Genomic DNA, 18,908 nt, shown 5'->3' with positions numbered 1-18,908 from the left:
TGTCTCTAAAAAAAAAACATAAAATAAGGTTATGTATTGATTGATTTAAAAAAAAACTTGTGACCAGAGGATCATAGGAACCTAACCCTGTATTTCCCCTAGGAGTAATAGGTCAGTATTCACTGATTCTTTGTTCATGGCAACTTTATAGAACATAACTCTTACAATTAGTGAGAATCAATCATATATGTTACGGTAGTAGGCTATGAAAAAGAAACTATGCATTATAAGGAAGGCATCCTAAAGGGGGTGGCATTTGAGATGGGTTTCGAAAAGTGAATAATAATAGTTATTATTATATTATGATATTATATTATTATCATTTTATACACGAGCAGGCAGAGGCATCACTCAGAGTGAGTAAATTGTGTGGGCATCACTCAGAGTGAGTAAACTGTGTGGTCAGAAATACAGACATGTGAAATAACAATGTGAGCTTGGGGAACCAGAAACAGTTATGGTGTTTTCTAACCAAGGAATTTATAATGTTTATTTTTATTTATTTATTTATTTATTTAATATAAATTTATTTATTTATCTTTGGCTGTGTTGGGTCTTCGTTTCTGTGCGAGGGCTTTCTCTACTTGTGGCAAGCGGGGGCCACTCTTCATCGCGGTGCGCAGGCCTCTCACTGTCGTGGCCTCTCTTGCTGCGGAGCACAGGCTCCAGATGCGCAGGCTCAGTAGTTGTGGCTCACGGGCCCAGTTGCTCCGCGGCACGTGGGATCTTCCCAGACCAGTGCTCGAACCCGTGTCCCCTGCATTGGCAGGCAGATTCTCAACCACTGCGCCACTAGGGAAACCCCTGCCCATGTTTATTAACATTCATATATCTCTAGGAAAAATGAAATCTTCAAAGGTGCAGGAAATTTGCCGTATATTTAAATTTTTTTCTTAGGGAAATTTTCAAACATAGAAAGTACAGAGAGTAGTATAATGAACCCATATGTACCTGTCACTTAGATTCAACAGCTATGAACATGTGGCCAATCTTATTTCATCTATAACCTTTTTACTTCCTCTCCTCACCCCAGATTGTTTTAAAGCCAGTTTAAAGCAATTTTAAAGACACCTCTGTATGTGTCTCCAAAAGATAAGTACTTTAAAAAAAAAAACAGTAGTACCAGTAATAACAATAATTTTAAAATATTACAGTAATTTCTTAATAGCAAATATCTAGGCATCGTTCAAATTTCCCTATCTAAAATATATTGTTTACAGTTGATTTATTCAAATCAACCTCCAAAAATGGCCACACGCTATGTTTGATATCTCTTCAGTCTTTCTTTATGGGTTTTTCTCTCTCTCTTTTTCTTCTTGCCATTTTTTCCTTGCCATTAAGCAAGACCAGTTTTATGCCTTGTTTCACATCTCTCAGCCCACCTTTTACCTTTTGCTTAGATTGTTGCTGCAGCATTTATCAGGATAGAGATACAGCCTAACAGGAAAGACCCTCAGCTACACTATGTGTCTCTTGTTTCTGCTATAGAGCATCTCTGCTGCTATAGCATGGGTCCCCTTCGGGAGCCTGCTCAACCGTGTTGGCACGTGCACACATACAGAGGTATAAAGGACTTTACTCTTTGTTGAGACTTGGTGCATAAATACTCTCCTCTCCACTGTCTTGGATGGTCAATTCTGAGGATACAAACTACATGGTTTCTTGGGTGGGCTAAGGAGTATGGAGCCCTAGTTTTCTACAGCAGTAATCAGCTCAATGACACACCCTTGAACTGGCTTTCCTTCCTTTCCTGTTTCACTTTTCCTGGTCCTCCTGCACTGGCTCTCTACCTTTGAAACTCAAACTGTACATCATTTATTTGTGAAAGAATGTAAGTCATTTATATTCTAGAATTTCCCACATTTTGGATTTTACTGATTGTATCTCCATGGTGTTATTTAATATGTTCCTCTATACTTTGTATTTCCGCCATGTAGAAAATATGTAGAAAGCAGCTGAAAGAGAATATACCAAAATGTTAACTCTCTGAATGTTGAAATTTTGAGGAATTATTTTATTCTTCTTTGACTATTCCTTGTTCCTTTATTTTCTAATAAACTTCACATGCATTCATTCAACAAGTATTGATCAATTAGCTCTGCTATGGGTTAGACACTATTTTATGTGCAGGGCATGCAGGAATGAATAAAACAGACAAAAATTTCTTCCTTTATAGAGTATACAATCTTTTATAATCAGAAAGAAGGTATATAAAGTTTCCATTAATTGCATTGAATTTTAGATTTTGAGCCTTTTGAATTAGTTTTAGCACCTTGTTTTGTGACATGTGGAAGGAAGGATTAAAGAAGACTTGTGTGTAAGACAGAAAAAAGGATTGCAAGATATATTCCTGGGTTTTATGATGGTAAAATATTTTGTACTTGTCAAATTATTTCTAAAACCAGATGAAATCTAATATGTAACAGTAACTTTAAATAAAACTGTACTTTGCTTCCAGTGTGACAGTGAAAATGAAGCAACACTTTAGGTAGTTTACTGAAGATTATCTGGACATTTAAGGAAGTTTTTTTTTTTTCCTGTGGAAATCATTATATACTCTAATTGCTTACACACATTTTGGCATTTAACTTTGTAATTTTGTTTTTTTAATTATTGAAAGACCTGTCACATGGACAGAATAGTTACTAAATGTCTAATATACCAAGCACATTTCTGGTTTTCATAAAAAGCCAGAATAATGAATGATTGCTTTTCTTTTAAGATAATAATCATGAGGGAAAATTGTATATTAAAATGAGATTTAATGGAAAATTTGGCTTCATTTTTGTTTGCTCATGAACACAGATTTCCACAAATGTTGATGTAGCAGAAGTAAAAATATGTATTATTCCCATGTGGGTTGAAATAAAGAAAAGAGTGAGGCTGTAATTCAAATTGTAATTTGATTTTCTATCATCAGATGGCTGGACTCTAGCCAGTAGCTCATATTTCAACTTTGTTTTGTCATGTCTTTCACACATACCGTATCCCAGGATACCTAACCGATCTAAACTTGTAAGTTTTAGTTTTAGAACAGTTCAAAAATAATCACAAAGCCCTAAAATTAAGCAGTTTTTAAATGAGTGGAGTGCTGATGAATTTCAGTAACAAGCTGATTAAGAATAATTTTGTACTGAATACCAAAAGAATTTAGAGTAGCCATAGGTAAGTAAGAAGGACATTAAAAGGAAAAAATATATATAGTGTATGACTGGAATACATCTCATCTCCCTTTCTGTGCAATCTTAGTATCATCAAAGTCTCTGGATATAGTGGATAAGGCAGTTGCTTCAAGCTCTGGATTGTGCTGCTTGTAGTAACCAGTTTTGCATAGCTAGCCAATGACTTGGAGAAGCAGCAGCATGGGGAGAGCTTTTAAAGTACTATATAGAAAAACTTAAGCTTTTGTCAGAGCAAAGCATACTTGAGCTTTCGTCAGAGCAAAGAGGATCTCTGTTTCCTTTCCACCATATCCCACTGGCTGACCTATTCATCTTGATCTGATTTTGTCTCATGGAAGACGAAAAGGATGTGAAAAGGGGAAACACAGATCATACTGTGATTTACTTGTCCTGGACTCCATATTCTCTCTAGGATGAGTCATGCCCTTAGTGATACTCTTACTAGAGCACTTTTAATTTGAGACACATAATTTTACACTCGATTATATACAGTGGTTTTGGTTCAAGGTGGTGTTGTAGGAGGATCCTGAGCTCACCTCCTCCCACAGACACACCAAATCTACAACTCCTACACATCAGGCAAATGAGAAAAAACCCAAAACCAAACAGATAGAAGAGGCCGGGACACAATTTCACCATAAACTCTACCCCTGTTACAGTAACCAGTGGTCAGGAGAGAACTCACAGACCTGAGCTTCTACCTGAGGAGCAGGAGGTTTGAACCTCAATCTGGCATGCCAGCTTTTGAGACCTACACCTGAGAGATGACCTACACCCCAGAGCATCTAGGTTTGAAAGCCAAAGAGGCTTGCATCTACAAGACCCACAAGGCTATAGTGAACTGGGGAGCATAGAGTGCTCATGCCCGGCTGCCCCACAGGGCCCAGTGCAAAGGCAGCTGAGTGAAAAGTGCCCAGTCTTTCTGTGAAAGAGACCTATTTGCTTATCTTAAAGCATTGGCCTGAGGGGCAGACATCTAATTTAACACATATCTAAGGGCCTACTGAAATATTCTCCAAAGACAGGCTGGTGGGCTCTGTAACAAACAGAGAAACCATTCTTAACTGGCTACCACCATCAGGGCACAGCACAGAGACAGCAGACTGAAACACACCTCCAGTGTTTCTGTGAAAGAGGCCCATTTGCTTGCCTTGAGCCTTTGGCCGAAGGGGCAGGCTTCTGGTTTAAAACACATCTGAATGCCTGCTGAAATACTCTCCGAAGACTGCAGAGGCCAGTGGGAGCCATCTTTGCGTATCTTTCTGCCTTGCTTGAGGTCACTGGTATATCCCAGAAGGGAATTTGTGTACATGTCTGGCGTACTGACTTTTGCAGCTGGCGCCCAGGACACATCCCTTGATCACTTGGCTCTGGTGGCCACTGGGGCTTACGTTCTCGGGTCTCGTAGGACTGTAACAAATGGAGAAACAATTCTTAACTGGTTATCCCATTCCCAGGGCACAGCACAGATAACCAGCATGAAATATACCCCAGTTGTTCTGTAAAAGAGGCTTATTAACTTATCTTTATAGCTATGGCCTGAGGGGCAGGCTTCTAATTAAACACATATCTATGGTCTGACTACAGTCCTCTCCAGAGACTGGGGAGGCCAGTGAGCATCATTTTTGTGCCCTCCCTCTGCCCTGACCCAGGTTGCTGGTATCTGTGAAAAAGGAGCTTGTGTACATGTCTGGCTCCCCAGCTTTTGTGGCTGCCACCCAGAGGACACATCCCTTGATAGCTTGGCTCTGGTGACCAGTGGGGCTTGTGTTCATGGATTCCATAGGTGGTAGCAAACAAAGTAACAGTTCTTAACTGGCTATCACCCCAGGGCTCAGTGTAGAGGAATCAAACAAACACTCATCTCCCAGCCTTCTCCTGAAAGAAGTTTATTTGCATACTTTAAAAACTGCTGCCTGAGGGTCTGGCTTCCAGTCAGCCTGAATCTAGGTGCTGACTGAGATCCTCCCGGTTGGGACACTGATGGCTCTTGGCACTACTGGGAGCCTCTAAGAGCAAAGTAGGAGCCTCAACTACTGGGAGCCTCCAAGAATAAAGTAGGCTACTTGGACAATCACAGAGGCTTGAGGGACAACCAAGAGCTAGGGCAGGGTTGAATGATAAGGTTCAGCTTCCCCACGAGGCCACTCCTTTAAGACTGGGAGAGGTGGCTGTTTTATCTAATGCCTAGAAACCAATTCAGTTACAAAAAGTGAAGAAATAGAGGAATATGTTCCAAACAAAAGAACAAGATAAAACCTCAAAAAAAGACCTTAATAAAATTGAGATAAGTAACTTACTTGATAAAGAGTTCAAAATAATGGTTATAAAAATGCTTAGCAAGCTCACAGGAACTGCATGAATAAAGTGAGAATTTCAACAGAGAGATAGAAAATACATGAAAGTACCAAATAGAAGCCACAGAATGGAAAAACAATAACTGAACTGAAAAATACAGTAGAGAGGTTCAATAGCAGACTAGATGAAGTGAAAGAAAGGATCAGTGAACTTGAGGACAGTGGAACTTATCCAGTCAGAGCAGCAAAAAGAAAAAAAGAAAAAGAGTCAAGATAGCTTAAGGGACTTATGGGAAAACATCAACAGACCAACAGTCACATTATGGGGGTTCCAGAAGGAGAAAAGAGAAAGGGGTAGAAAACTTACTTGAAGAAATAATGTCTGAAAACTCCCCTAACCTGGGGAAGGAAACAGACATCCAGATCCAGGAGCCCAGGAAATTCTAAAAAAGATGAACCCAAAGAGACCCACACCAAGACACATAATTAAAGTGTTAAAAGTTAAAGGCAAGGAGAGACTCCTTGCAAGAAAGAAGAGACAAACAACTTGTTACATACAAGGGAACCCCTATAAGACTATCAGCAGATTTTTCAGCAGAAACTTTGTAAGCCAGAGGGAGTGGCATGGTATGTTCAAAGTACTGAAAGAAAAAAATGACAGCCAAGAATACTTTACCCAGCAAAGTTGCCCTTCAGAATTGAAGGAGAGAGAGTTTTCCAGACAAGCAAAAGCTAAAGGAATTTTTTATCACTAGACTGGCCTTACAAGAAATGTGAAAGGGACTTCTTTAAGCTGAAATGAAAGGGCACTATTAAGTAACAAGAAACACATGAAAGTATATACAATGAATGTATTTTTGAAACAATTTTGTTCTAATGTTTTTGCCCCAACAAGGTAAGTTCCTTCCATACAAGAACCTTGTCTTCTACTTTTATTTTATTAAAAAAAATTTTTTATTGGAGTAAAATTACAATGTTGTGTTACTTTCTGCTGTACAATGACATGAATCACCTATATGTATACCTATATCCCCTCCCTCTTGGACCTCCCTCCAACCACCCCCCCCATCCCACCCATCTAGGTTGTCACAGAGCGCCGAGCTGCACTCCCTGTGCTATACAGCAGGTTCCCACTAGCTGTGTATTTTACACATGGTAGTGTATTTATGTCAAACCTAATCTCCCAATTCGTCCCACCCTCCCCTTCTCCCCCCCCGTGTCTACATGTCCGTTCTGTATGTCTGCGTCTCTATTCCTGCCCTACAAATAGGTTCATCTATACCATTTTATTCCACATATATATGTTAATACACGATATTTGTTTTTTTCTTTCTGGCTTACTTCAATCTGTATGACAGACTCTAGGTCCATCCACATCTCTACAGATGACCCAATTTTGTTCCTTTTTATGGCTGAGTAGTATTCCATTGTATATATGTACCACATCTTCTTTATCCACTCATCTATCATTGGACATTTAGGTTGTTTCTGTGACTTGGCTATTGTAAATAGTGCTGCAGTGAACATTGGGGTGCATGTATCCTTTATTTTAATTTCCTGCAGTGATGCTGAGTATAGAGCAGGTGTTGGTCAGCTACAGTGAACTTCCCTGTTTCTGCATGGCCCATGAGCAGAGAATATTTTTTACATTAAAAAAAATAAATCACATGAGGAATATTTTGTGCTACCTGAAAATCACATGAAACTCAAATTTCAGTGTCCATAAAAAGAGTTTTATTGGAACTCATTAATTATGTATTGTCCATGGCAGCTTTTGTACTATGATAGCAGAGTTGAGGAGTTCCAATAGAGACTATAAGTGGCCCACAAAGCCTAAAATATTTACTATCTGGCCTTTTACAAAAAAATATTTGCTGACTTCTTGTGGAATAATAAGAAACAAGGGTTTCTTATAGTAAGAAATAAGGGTCTCTGCCCCTGGTTCCTGATACCACTGTCCTTAATTCGGTGTTTATCATTCTTATTTATTTATTTATTTTTATATTTGTCTGCATTGGGTCTTCGTTGATCCGTGCAGGCTTTCTCTAGTTGCAGTGAGCAGGCACTACTTTTCATTGTGGTGCTCAGGCTTCTCTTGTTGCGGAGCACAGGCTCTAGGCACATGGGCTTCAGTAGTTGTGGCACGGGGGCTTCACTAGTTGTGGCTTGTGGGCTCTAGAGCGCAGGCTCAGTAGCTGTGGTGCACGGGCTTACTTGCTCCCTGGCATGTGGCATCTTCCTGGACTTGAACCCATGTCCCCTGCATTGGCAGGTGGATTCTTAACCACTGTGCCACCAGGGAAGTCCCTGGTGTTTATCATTCTTGATGAAGACTATAACATTCACGTATATCCATTGTCCTTCCCCAGGGAATGATTGTATTCCTCTCCTAGCACTGAGTTTGGACCTAACCATGTGATTTCCTCTGACCAATGAAATGTGAGCAGAAACTATATACACTATGTTCAAGCAAGAGCTTTAATAGTCAGTTTGTGATTTGTTGTGTTCTCTTTTACCTCTGCTATGTTCCAAATAGAGGTTGCTGCCCTGTCAGCCTGGATCCCAGATTCAATACCATGTGAAGCAGAGCTGTAGTCAGTATGATAGATAGGTAGCATGAGCACTATATAAAACCTTCCTTGTTGTAAGCCACTGAGATTTTAAAGTTGTTACTGTAGCATAAGTTAGCCTTTTCAAGCTGCTACGTTTCCCATGCTTTTTTTATATGTTAAATATTATGTTTATATGTGTGTTTTTGTTGACACAGGTAGCTGTTGTTCTCTTATTTTCACTGCTATATAGTTGTGTATATCAGTTGTTTAAACTTGTATAAATATGCCAGTATTTAATTTACCCATGTCCATGTAGATGAACACTTCCAATTTTGTCAGTCAGCTATTGCTGTATAACAAACAGCCATATAAAATGTCAGTGGCATAAAACATAAGCATTTATTTACCTCATGCATCTGCAGGTCACAAAGGGTGTGCTCTGTTGATCTCAGCTGGCCTTGCTTAGATAGGCTAGGGGCTGGCTAATCTGGTCTAGGTCATCTCTGCTTGATGGTTTTGTCAGATTTGTTAGTTTGTTCTATATGTTTCTCATCCTTTTTAAACCAAAGGGCTATCTGGGATATTATCCTCTCATACTGTTGGCAGAGGTGCAAGAAAGCAAGCCAATGTCAGAAGTCCATTTTAAGGATTGAGTCATGTCATAATTGCCAGTATCCCATTGGCCAAAGCAAATTACATGGCTAAGCCCAAAGTTAAGGGATTTTCCACAGAGGTCAAGGAGGAGGAAGTGAAGATTTGAGAACAAAAATCTAATATGCCAGTGTTTTTTCTGTTGTAAACCATACTGAAGTGAACATTCTTCTGTATGTCTCCTGGTGCATATTTACAAAAAGTTATTTTCAACATGTATACCTGGAAGTTGGACTTGCTGGCCTGTAGGATACCCTCTTCAAATTTGCTAAACATTGCCAAATTGATTCCCAGAGTGGATAAAATAATTTATATTTTCTCCAGGAATGTATGAGTTTCCTCTTTTGCATTCCTGCCAAGACATGGTATTATCAGACTTAAATTTTTAGCAATCTGATGGAAATTATTGTATCTGGTTTTGTTTTGCATTTCATTAGTAACTAGTAAGGCTTATCTCCAGATGTTTATTGGCTGTTCACATTGCCATGTGTATGAATTGCCTATTTATCTTCTCTACTCACTTTTCTATTTGATTTCTTTTCTTTTTTTTTTTTTTTTGCGGTATGCGGGCCTCTCACTGTTGTGGCCTCTCCCGTTGCGGAGCACAGGCTCCGGACGCGCAGGCTCAGCGGCCATGGCTTACGGGCTAGCCGCTCCGTGGCATGTGGGATCTTCCCGGACCGGGGCACAAACCCACGTCCCCTGCATCGGCAGGCGGACTCTCAACCACTGTGCCACCAGGGAAGCCCTGATTTCTTTTTGATTAGTTAAAGTATTATGTGTATTCTCTATTGGAGTCTGCCATATAGCAGATATTTATTCCTAGTCTGTGGCCCATCTTTTTATTTTGTTTCTGATAATTTTTAATATACAGAAGCTGTCAATATTCTCAAACATACCATTCTTCTCCTTGGTTGTTTGTACTGTCTCTTTCTTTTTACTGATTTATTAAGGTATAATTAACATAGAATATCAGCATTATTTAAAGTGTTTGATGAGTTTTGATATACTAATCTCATGTATATGCTAGTGAAACCATAAGCACAATCAATATAACGAACGTATTCATCACCCTCTAGAATGTTTTCATACCCATTTGTAATCCTGCCTTCCCACTTTTTCCCAGGCAAGTCCCAGGCAGCCCATCTTTCTGTCTTCCATATCCTTACTGATTATCTGTTTCCTTTCTCTGTCAATTATTGAGAGAAGGATGTCGATCTCTGACTTTATTTGTGGATTTCTCTATTTATCTTTTCCATTGTATCAGTTTTTGCTTCAAATATTTTGAAACTCTTATTAGGTGAATACACACTTAGGATTATTCTAGCTTCATGGTGAATTGACCCTCTTATCATTATATAATTGACCCTCTTTATCCTTGCTAATATATATATATTTTTTGCTCTAAAGTCCACATAGTCTGATATTTATGTAGCCACTCAGTCTTTCTTTTGATTCATTTTTCATGATATATCTTTTTCCATCGTGTTACTTGTAACCATACCTATATCATTGTATTTAAAATGGGTTTCTTATGGACAACATATAGTTGGATCATGTTTTTTATCCAATATGACAGTTTCTACCTTTTATTAATTAATATGTTTAGATGATTTATATTTAATGTAACTGTTGATATGTTTAAATTTAGGTCTACCTAAATTTAACAAATTTTATTATTTGTGTTCCCTTTTTTATGTTCCTATTTTACCCCTTCCCTGCCTTCTTTTCAGATTATTTGAAGATTTTTTAATATTTCATTTTAATTGATTTTGTCAGGGGGTTTAACGATACTTCTTTGTGTATCTTTAATTTAATGGTTGCTATTGGGATTATAATATACATAGTTAACTTTTCACAGTTTGCTGAGAATTTATAATTTTACCACTTCAAGTGGAATATAGATATCTAACCACTATAAAGATTTCTCCCCAGTTTATGGTGTAGTGTCATATGTATTACATCTACATATGTTGAAAACTCTGCCAGACATTGTTTTAAGTTTTTATTTCAACCATCAAACTAGTCTGTTATATACATATCTAGATATTAGCTACTTCTGTTGCTCTTTATTTATTCCTTAAGTTCCATACTTTCTTCTGGTATCATTTTCTTCTGCCTTGAAGGATAGAACATCTGTTAGAGCAGTTCTGATGGTGATGAATCCTCTACGTTTTCCTTCATCTGAGAACATTTTTATTTTGTCTTCATACTTTTTTTTTTTTTTTTTTTTTTTTTTTTTTTGCGGTACGCGGGCCTCTCACTGTTGTGGCCTCTCCCGGACACGGAGGCTCAGCGGCCATGGCTTACGGGCCCAGCTGCTCCGCGGCATGTGGGATCTTCTCGGACCTGGGCACGAACCCATGTCCCCTGCATCGGCAGGCAGACTCTCAACCACTGCGCCACCAGGGAAGCCCTTTGTCTTCACTCTTGAAGAATTTTTTTGACTAAATAAAGAATTCTGGGTTGAAGTTCTTTTCTTTCAGCACTTTAAACTGGCTGCTTCAGAGATTTTTTTCTTTGTCTTTGGTTTTCAGCAGTTCGATTAAAAAAAATTATCTCATACCTGATGAACTTGAACTGTACTTTTGCTGACTTACATAAGCTGAAAATATAATTATTTTAATAAAATTTTAGAATATTCTTTGGGTACAATTTTTAGGATAAATTCTAGTATTAAACTGAAAAAATGAATCTCTAAATTTTTGAGAGATAGCTGGGACTTCTTAAGTAAAATTGTATAGAGCTTCCATTTACCTAAGCTCTAATTTATAGATATCAAAATGACATATTTGATTGTTTCACTTTTGTCTTTTGGCAAAATGAGTAGCTATCATCTTTAAAATAAGCCTCCTTTTAGATATTCACTCTGAAGCTTAAACTGAGACTATTCTTATAGTATTTCTGCATGTCTACATTATTTTTGTCATGGATTCAAAAAGACAGGCAACTGCCACCATTTAAAAAGATTGTTAGACTTAAAATCAGAAACAATCGTTTAATCCTTTTGAGCGTCAGCTTTCTCATTAATGAAAAGGGGGAGATAGTGTTAGCATTAAATGACTGTGAGAGTTCTTTGAAGAGAAGTCTGAGATTCATAGAAAGCACCCTAGGGAAAACGGTATAGCATCCAGTGTTTCTAAGCTGGGACCCAAAGAATGAGGGTGGAGAAATGGAAGGATAGTCATTTGATTATATTTTCAAACTACACATGCTGTGTTTTTTCCTTTCTTTCTCCATACTCTCCCTCCCCCAATAATTTGGCCTATTAGAATCTCAAGAGGAGTAGTGAGTAAGGATAGCATGAATTCTTTAATCCATCCACACTTTCCACACTCCATCCCCAACCATGTTAAGAATTGATCTAATCCAACCATCTGCTTCATTTGACAGGTAAAGAAATCTAAATGTAATAAGATGAAATAATCATTTCTTCCAACTTGAAATTATGAATCTCTCGGCCTACTTTATGTCTGTATTTGCTTCTTTTTATTTATTTAGGCTGCTCTGGGTCTTCCTTGTGGCACGCGGGCTCTAGAGTACATGAGCTCAGTAGTTGCAGCACACAGGCTTAGTTGCGGTATGTGGTATCTTAGTTCCCCAACCAATCGAACCTTGGCCTCCTGCATTGGGTGCATGGCGTCTTAACCACTGAACCACCAGGGAAGTCCCTGTATTTGCTTTTGAATGAAGGAATTCTCACTACATGCCAGGCTGTCCTTACATGCCCCTCCTTTATTTGGCAGATGCACATGGTAAAATATTTTCCAAACTATAGTGAAGAGCACTTAATGAAAAACACAGATCTGTTCCAATTTCTCCACCCTCCCAGTTAGGTCACAGAAGCAATCACTTTAATATTTTTTAACTTTTGAGTTCTTTTGGATATTACGATAATAACTTGTAATGTAACTAGTCTGAACTGAGATGTGCTATAATTGTAAAATAGACACCAGATTTTGAAAACTTATTGTAAAAAGTAATATGAAATATTTCAGTAAGTTTTATATTGATTACATGTTGAAATGATGCTATTTTGGATATATTCATTTAAATAAAATATATTATTAAAATTAATTTTACCTGTTTCTATTTGCTTTCTTTTTAACATTTTTATTAGAGTATAATTGCTTTACAATCATGTGTCAGTTTCTGCTTTATAACAAAGTGAATCAGTTATACATTCTATTTGCTTTCTTAAAGGTGGCTGTTAGAATTTTTTTTTTAATAAATTTATTTACTTTATTTATTTATTTTTGGCTGTGTTAGGTCTTCATTCCTGAGCGTGGGCTTTCTCTAGTTGCGCCGAGCAGGGGCTACTCTTCGTTGCAGTGAACGGGCTTCTCATTGTGGTGGCTTCTCTCATTGTGGAGCATGGGCTCTAGGCGCGTGGGCTTCAGTAGTTGTGGCACGTGGGCTCAGTAGTTGTGGCTTCACAGGCTCTAGAGCACAGGCTCAGTAGTTGTAGCGCACAGACTTAGTTGCTCCGTGGCATGTGGGATCTTCCCGGACCAGGGATCAAACCCGTGTCCCCTGCATTGGCAGGCAGATTCTCAACAACTGTGCCACCAGGGAAGCCCCTAGAAAATGTTTAATTATACATGTGGCTTACATTTATTGCTCACATTATATTTCTGTTGGACAGTGTTGCTCTAATTAGTAAGCATATATTTCCCTTAGTTGATGTACCAGGTTTTACTCATGAGATATCTGATCCTAGACTAATTCTCATTCCTTTTTAAAGGACTAGGAAGGTTTTTTCTGGGAATTCTGAGGATTTTCTTTTTCTTGGTATTCTAAAATTTTACAAGCATACAACTGGATTACAAGTAGGTTTTGTTCATTTTGCTTAAATAAGTTCTTTTAATTTGTGTCACTCTTCAGCTCTGAGAAATTTTCTGGTAATACTTTTTGGATTATTTCTTACCTATTTGTGAATGAGAAAAGGTCTTGTATGACATAAGATCTTGTATTGAGTCTCTGTTTCTCTATAATTCTCTCTTCTGTTTTCCATCCTGTTGTCTTTTTGGCAGTGGTCCTGAGATAACCTTTTCCTAATCTTTTGACAGTATATTAAGAAAGAGGGGGGAGATAGGCAATTATAGTTTTAATTGTCTACAACTCTTTCTTGTTTTCTGTTCTCTTATCATAGAAGCATGTTCTACCTTTATGACTGGTATCTTTTTGAGTATCTGTGAGGTTTCAAATTAGATTTGTTTTTAAATTTTCCTTTTTGCTGACTGATCTCTTTCTTTTTCAGTCAGTGGTTCATTTTGTTCAGGGCAGGCTTCTAGAAGGTGAAGCATATTTTAGATAAGGAGCGTGTGTAACCAAATGTGTGGAAGCAGAAATGCAAAAAGCTTCCTTTGGGAGCAGTGATAATCCTATCTTTGTAGTACTCTGGGCATAATGAGGTAAGGGTCTGAACTGGCATGAATAAAGTGAGAACTGAAAGAAAAGAACTGAGTAATTATGCAAGAAAAATAAGTGTAATTGGGAACTGATTTCTCCACTTTAAAAACTCCCACACCACCCTCTTATTGAACTCATTGTATCCTTCCTTGTAATATTACTATAATGTATATGTCTTTCTTACTAAATTGTGACTCTTCAAGGCAGGGATTGTATCTTACTCATTCAATTTTTTTTTAGGTATTTATTGATCAACCACTGTTCCAAGTACTGGGATAAAGCAGTCAGCAAAGACAGAAAATCCCAGCCCTCAGGAGCACTTAATATACTTGCTTTTATCTTTCATAGTGCTTAGGATTTCACAATGCTAGGGATTCCCAAGGTTAAATTTATTATTTAACCCACCTTTATTTTTTATTTATTTATTATTTATTTAATTTATTATTTATCTGGCTGTGCCAGGTCTTAGTTGTAGCACGCAGGATCTTCGTTGCGGCATGTGGGATCTTTACTTGCAGCATGCAGGATCTTTAGTTGTGGAATGTGGGATCTAGTTCCCTGACCAGGGATCAAACCCTTTCCCCCTGCATTGGGGGCACGGAGTCTTAGCCACTGGACCACCAGGGAAATCCCTTAACCCACCTTTAAAAAGTAATATTGAGATGGTCTATTTATCTGTTTAGGTGTGTTGCAAAATGTCTTCTGATATTAAAGTCTTCTCTCTTTAACTTTATACAAAAAATTATTATGCATTCAGATTAAACTAATATCCCTCACCTTGTTTAGAGGTAATATATATCATTTTGATGTAATGGAAAAGAGCATCACCTTGGGAAGAGTCCAGGGTTCTAGTTTGGCTCTACTGTTGAATAGGTTTGCTCATGAACTTTTACCCTCTTTATCTCAGAGCTTCATATTCTCATATATAAAATAAAAGGTTGGTATCTTTTAGCACTGACACTTTGTGGAACAAAATTTTCATTTATATGGACTTTGAATAATGTTGTGGCTAAACCATCTAGTACATTTAATTGAATGATTGGAAACAAAACAGAGCTGTCATTTCATGTGTTTCACCTGAGTTATATTCAGTGACTAAGTATTATTTTTTTCTCTTTTACAGACTTGGGTCTGGATCAATATACAATAAAACGCTTTGATGGAAAGGTGAGTGAACTATGATACAACGTATATATCCTGTTGTTTACTAAGAAGATTTTTAAGTTCCTCTAGAATTATTTGTGAGAAATTTCTGAATACCTGTTTGTCTTATCAAAAAAGTTAGTTGTTTAGATTGGGAGGCCTGTAAGTGCCTTCAGATGCTTCTACAGAAAAAAATCAAGCAGAAGGCTCTTCTGTGTTTTCCGTATCGGGTAATACTGATGGGTTACCCGCTGCATATATTAAGGGCTAATTCAGTGTATGTTGACATTTGAATTTTAATTCAATAGCCATTATAAAGGTTAACAAGCCCCCCAATATTACATTTACATTTCTTATAAAAACACCTATCTGATTTGACCTTCCTTAGGCTTTGATAGTATATAGCAATAATCCTAACTAGAAAATTACAGAAGTCCTTACAGCTTTATAACAATTATGAAGAGCACCCCAAATTGCATATAAATTTGCATTATACTTACTTTCAGTTCTTTATTTTATGCCTGAATAAATCATATAATAAATCATTTAGTATAGAAAATAAAACTTTTAATTTTATTATCTCAAAACAGTCAGTTAAACATGTTTACCCCTTTCAGGCTGAATTCTCCAAAAAGAAAAAGAAAATATTCCACAGGGTCAGAAAGAAAAGTAAAAGGTCAATTTTAAAGAGGAGGAAGAAAGCGCAGAAGGAAGAAGAGCGAGTCAGGGATGGCTCTACAAAGCTTAAAGAGAAGGAAATCAGAAGGAAAATGATGAAGTGGCTGGAAAAGGCAGGATTACAAACAAGGGTCTAGGTGGGTAGAAGTCAGGGTTAGTAGAAACTGATCTTGCAGGAATGTGTCAATCCTGCATCCTTATGTAAAACTACATGTACTGGTAAGGTGAAGATATAAGTGCTAAGGTCTTTTGCACAAGTAGAAGGAATGAATGGCTGCCTGAAGAGCTGTGAGATCTCAGCCAAGGCTTCCAGCCTAAAAATTACCTTTTCTATTCAGGTGGCACCGTGCCTCCATCTGTGGGTATCCTCTTTTTAAAGTCACATATTCTAAAAGAAAGCATGAACAAAAAGAAAGGGCATTTAGATGTTAGGAGACCCAGGTTTAGAGTCCTGGCTCTGCTTTGGGGCAGACCAATCTTCTCTCTGATCCTTGGTGTCTCTGCTTTATGTATGATAAAATACCTTATCCATGTGAGGGGTTGCTGCAGACATTGATGTCAGGGTCTGATTTCAGAGTCTTTGGCAGGTTAGGTCCCTGTCTTATCTGTCTTTATGTCACTCAGAGTCCAGAGCGTGCCTGGCACATAAGAGGTAATCAATAAATGTTTGATGACTTGGAAAAAAATCAGTTAATCACATATTTCTTGGAGGTATGACTCATTATGCCACTAATATCTTATTGCAAAATCAATTTTACAGATCACTTTTTTTTTTTTTTGGCTACTGAAGGAATCCAGAGTAGCATGAGAATTCAGTCCTCTCTCATAAACCTGAAAACATGTAAAGAAGTTGAATATGTGCAAGTTAAACAGCAACTTTACATGTTAAAAGGGGAATTTCCATTCCTAGAGAGCTCCCGAATATAAAAGTCCTAATGGTAATTCATGTTTCATATGTGCTGTTTAATTTTTTCCTGTTTTGGCCAGTACCTGTCCACTTGATCCTAAAAATTTGCAACTTTTGGCATGACTGATGAGCTCCACGTTTGTTTCAATTGTATTAAATTTATGAGCTCTACATTTCTTATCATTTGTGCCATTTGCATTTTTTTTGATTTCCACTCATTTTTATGAAATAGCAAGAGTAAAATGCAGTAAAACATTAAAGTATTTGTGTACCCATCTTGCTATGGAAACAGAAATGGCAGTGCTTCTATGTTTGGAAGGCAATCTTAGCAGATTATAGTTGCAAGTGTTTATGCACTGAAGCATAAAATTCTGAAATCAGAGTAGGAAAGGCAAGATTTAAGGATATTAATGTATAATCTTTGAAAGTATGACCTACATGAAAGTCAGGCATATGAAAGTTGACTTCATCCAGGGGAACGGGTTCTGAAAGCAAATAGAGGAATGGGATACTTATATAAGGAGGTATAAAACTGAGCCAGTGACCCTGAGCCAGATAGCTTGTTCCCCTAGCAGAGTGCACAGATTTCCCTTTCATCCATGTTGTAATATGCATGTTTAATTCCTTTGCCAGGTTCTTCATTTAAGTCCTGTATTAATTTCTATCAAATATATTTATTAAGGTTTTGTTTTGGAGTGAAGGTTATGTTTCCTAAATAGGATTCTTAAACTTAGTTCACCTCTAGTTTATATCTTTATGAATTGCCTTTTATTTCATATGAAGTCTAAGAAAGTAGTTTCTATACTGTTCTTAAATCTTATATAATGAAGAGTACAAATTTCATTCAGTGTTTAATCAGTTTAGTAGTTTTTCCAGGGATTTTTGCCATGCATCAAGTTCTTCACTCAATAATTATAAGAATCAATGCTTATTCAACTGTCGATCTTATTTTCCTTTGGATCTTCATGACTCTTTTGTTTTCCCAATCAGAAACTCTCAATTCTTGAGTAGCAGTTTCCAGAGTATATAACTCCTAAGATAATATCCTGTTGAAAAAACAGATGTACATGGCAATTATAGTAAATTTCATGCATGATGATTAGAAATTAGTAGAAAGTTAACACCCTCGAGGAATTTCCTTTCAAACTTACTTTGATTTTTTTAATGGATAATTTTCTTTCTCTCTCGCTCTCTTTTTTTTCAACTTGGAAGATGAACTAGTTATAAATTGCTTAGAGAAATATTTATTCTCATCCTCTTATTCCCCCCATTGTTTTAACATTAGGCACACCATTTAATTAAGTCCATCATTTGACCAGTAAGAAACACTAGCTTATTTTATTGCCTTCTAGTTGAATTGCACTTTAATGCTTTTGTCATTGAAAGCAAGAACAAATGTAGAAGTAGTATCATCTTCCTGGGGTGTTTTCTCATTTGTACTTGAATTTCATATAAACTCCAGATACAAAGTAGAAAAGAATGGCCCAACTGATATTGACAAATAATTGAACAGTTATGTCTTACTTTGATACTTGTCATCTTTTCTCCTATTCTTTTTGACTAGAAAATTCTCAAGAAGTAAATGAAACATTCCTGTTTCAACTGATAGTCTGTGAAACTGAATTTGATTAAGCAGCTGTTGAATTTGGGGGAAGATCTTTTTCCAGAGCTTATCACTGCCTTATGTTAATGTATGCTAATCCTTTAAGGATGCTTAGCAATTTCCTTTGTAGAAGAGTCTTGCAGTACCTTGTTATTGGCACTTGCATCATTTATGCATTTCACTATCTACCATCTACTAACACAGGCGTATTTCAATATAAAGAAGCTATAGTCAGTGACCTTTGGTTTTAAGAATATATTTTGTAGTTAAATGATATTTGTAAAAATATTCAGACTATGTTTAAAAGTTTAAAAACTTCAAAGCTTGAAAGAGTTCAGATTTTCTATTAGAGGATATTTGAAAATTATTATAAATAGAGTGTTAGCACTAGTATATAGATGATAATACAAAATATGGTCTGGCTTTTGTTTTAGGGTAATATATCACAGATTTTTTAGAAATGCACTCTCTCCCTACATTGTC

The 18,908-nt window shown here is 37.1% G+C and overlaps 1 protein-coding gene across 3 annotated transcripts in view; it reads left to right on the top strand.

The window, feature by feature from the left end:
• Positions 1–18,908, top strand: part of MICU1 (mitochondrial calcium uptake 1) — a 200,659-nt gene that overhangs the window by 58,545 nt on the left and 123,206 nt on the right. For 2 of the 3 annotated variants that reach the window (XM_060127064.1, XM_060127063.1), the window contains exon 5: positions 15,218–15,261. In XM_060127064.1, coding sequence (XP_059983047.1) covers positions 15,218–15,261 — 44 coding nt within the window. Of the gene's footprint in view, positions 1–15,217; positions 15,262–18,908 lie in introns of those variants that run through there. The other variant, XM_060127065.1, reaches the window with a different exon arrangement.

Source organism: Lagenorhynchus albirostris, chromosome 16, assembly GCF_949774975.1.
Source record: "Lagenorhynchus albirostris chromosome 16, mLagAlb1.1, whole genome shotgun sequence".
Classification (NCBI taxonomy): Eukaryota; Metazoa; Chordata; class Mammalia; order Artiodactyla; family Delphinidae; genus Lagenorhynchus; species Lagenorhynchus albirostris.
Note: the sequence above shows the minus strand (reverse complement) of the source record. Positions and strands in the feature narration are given on the sequence as shown.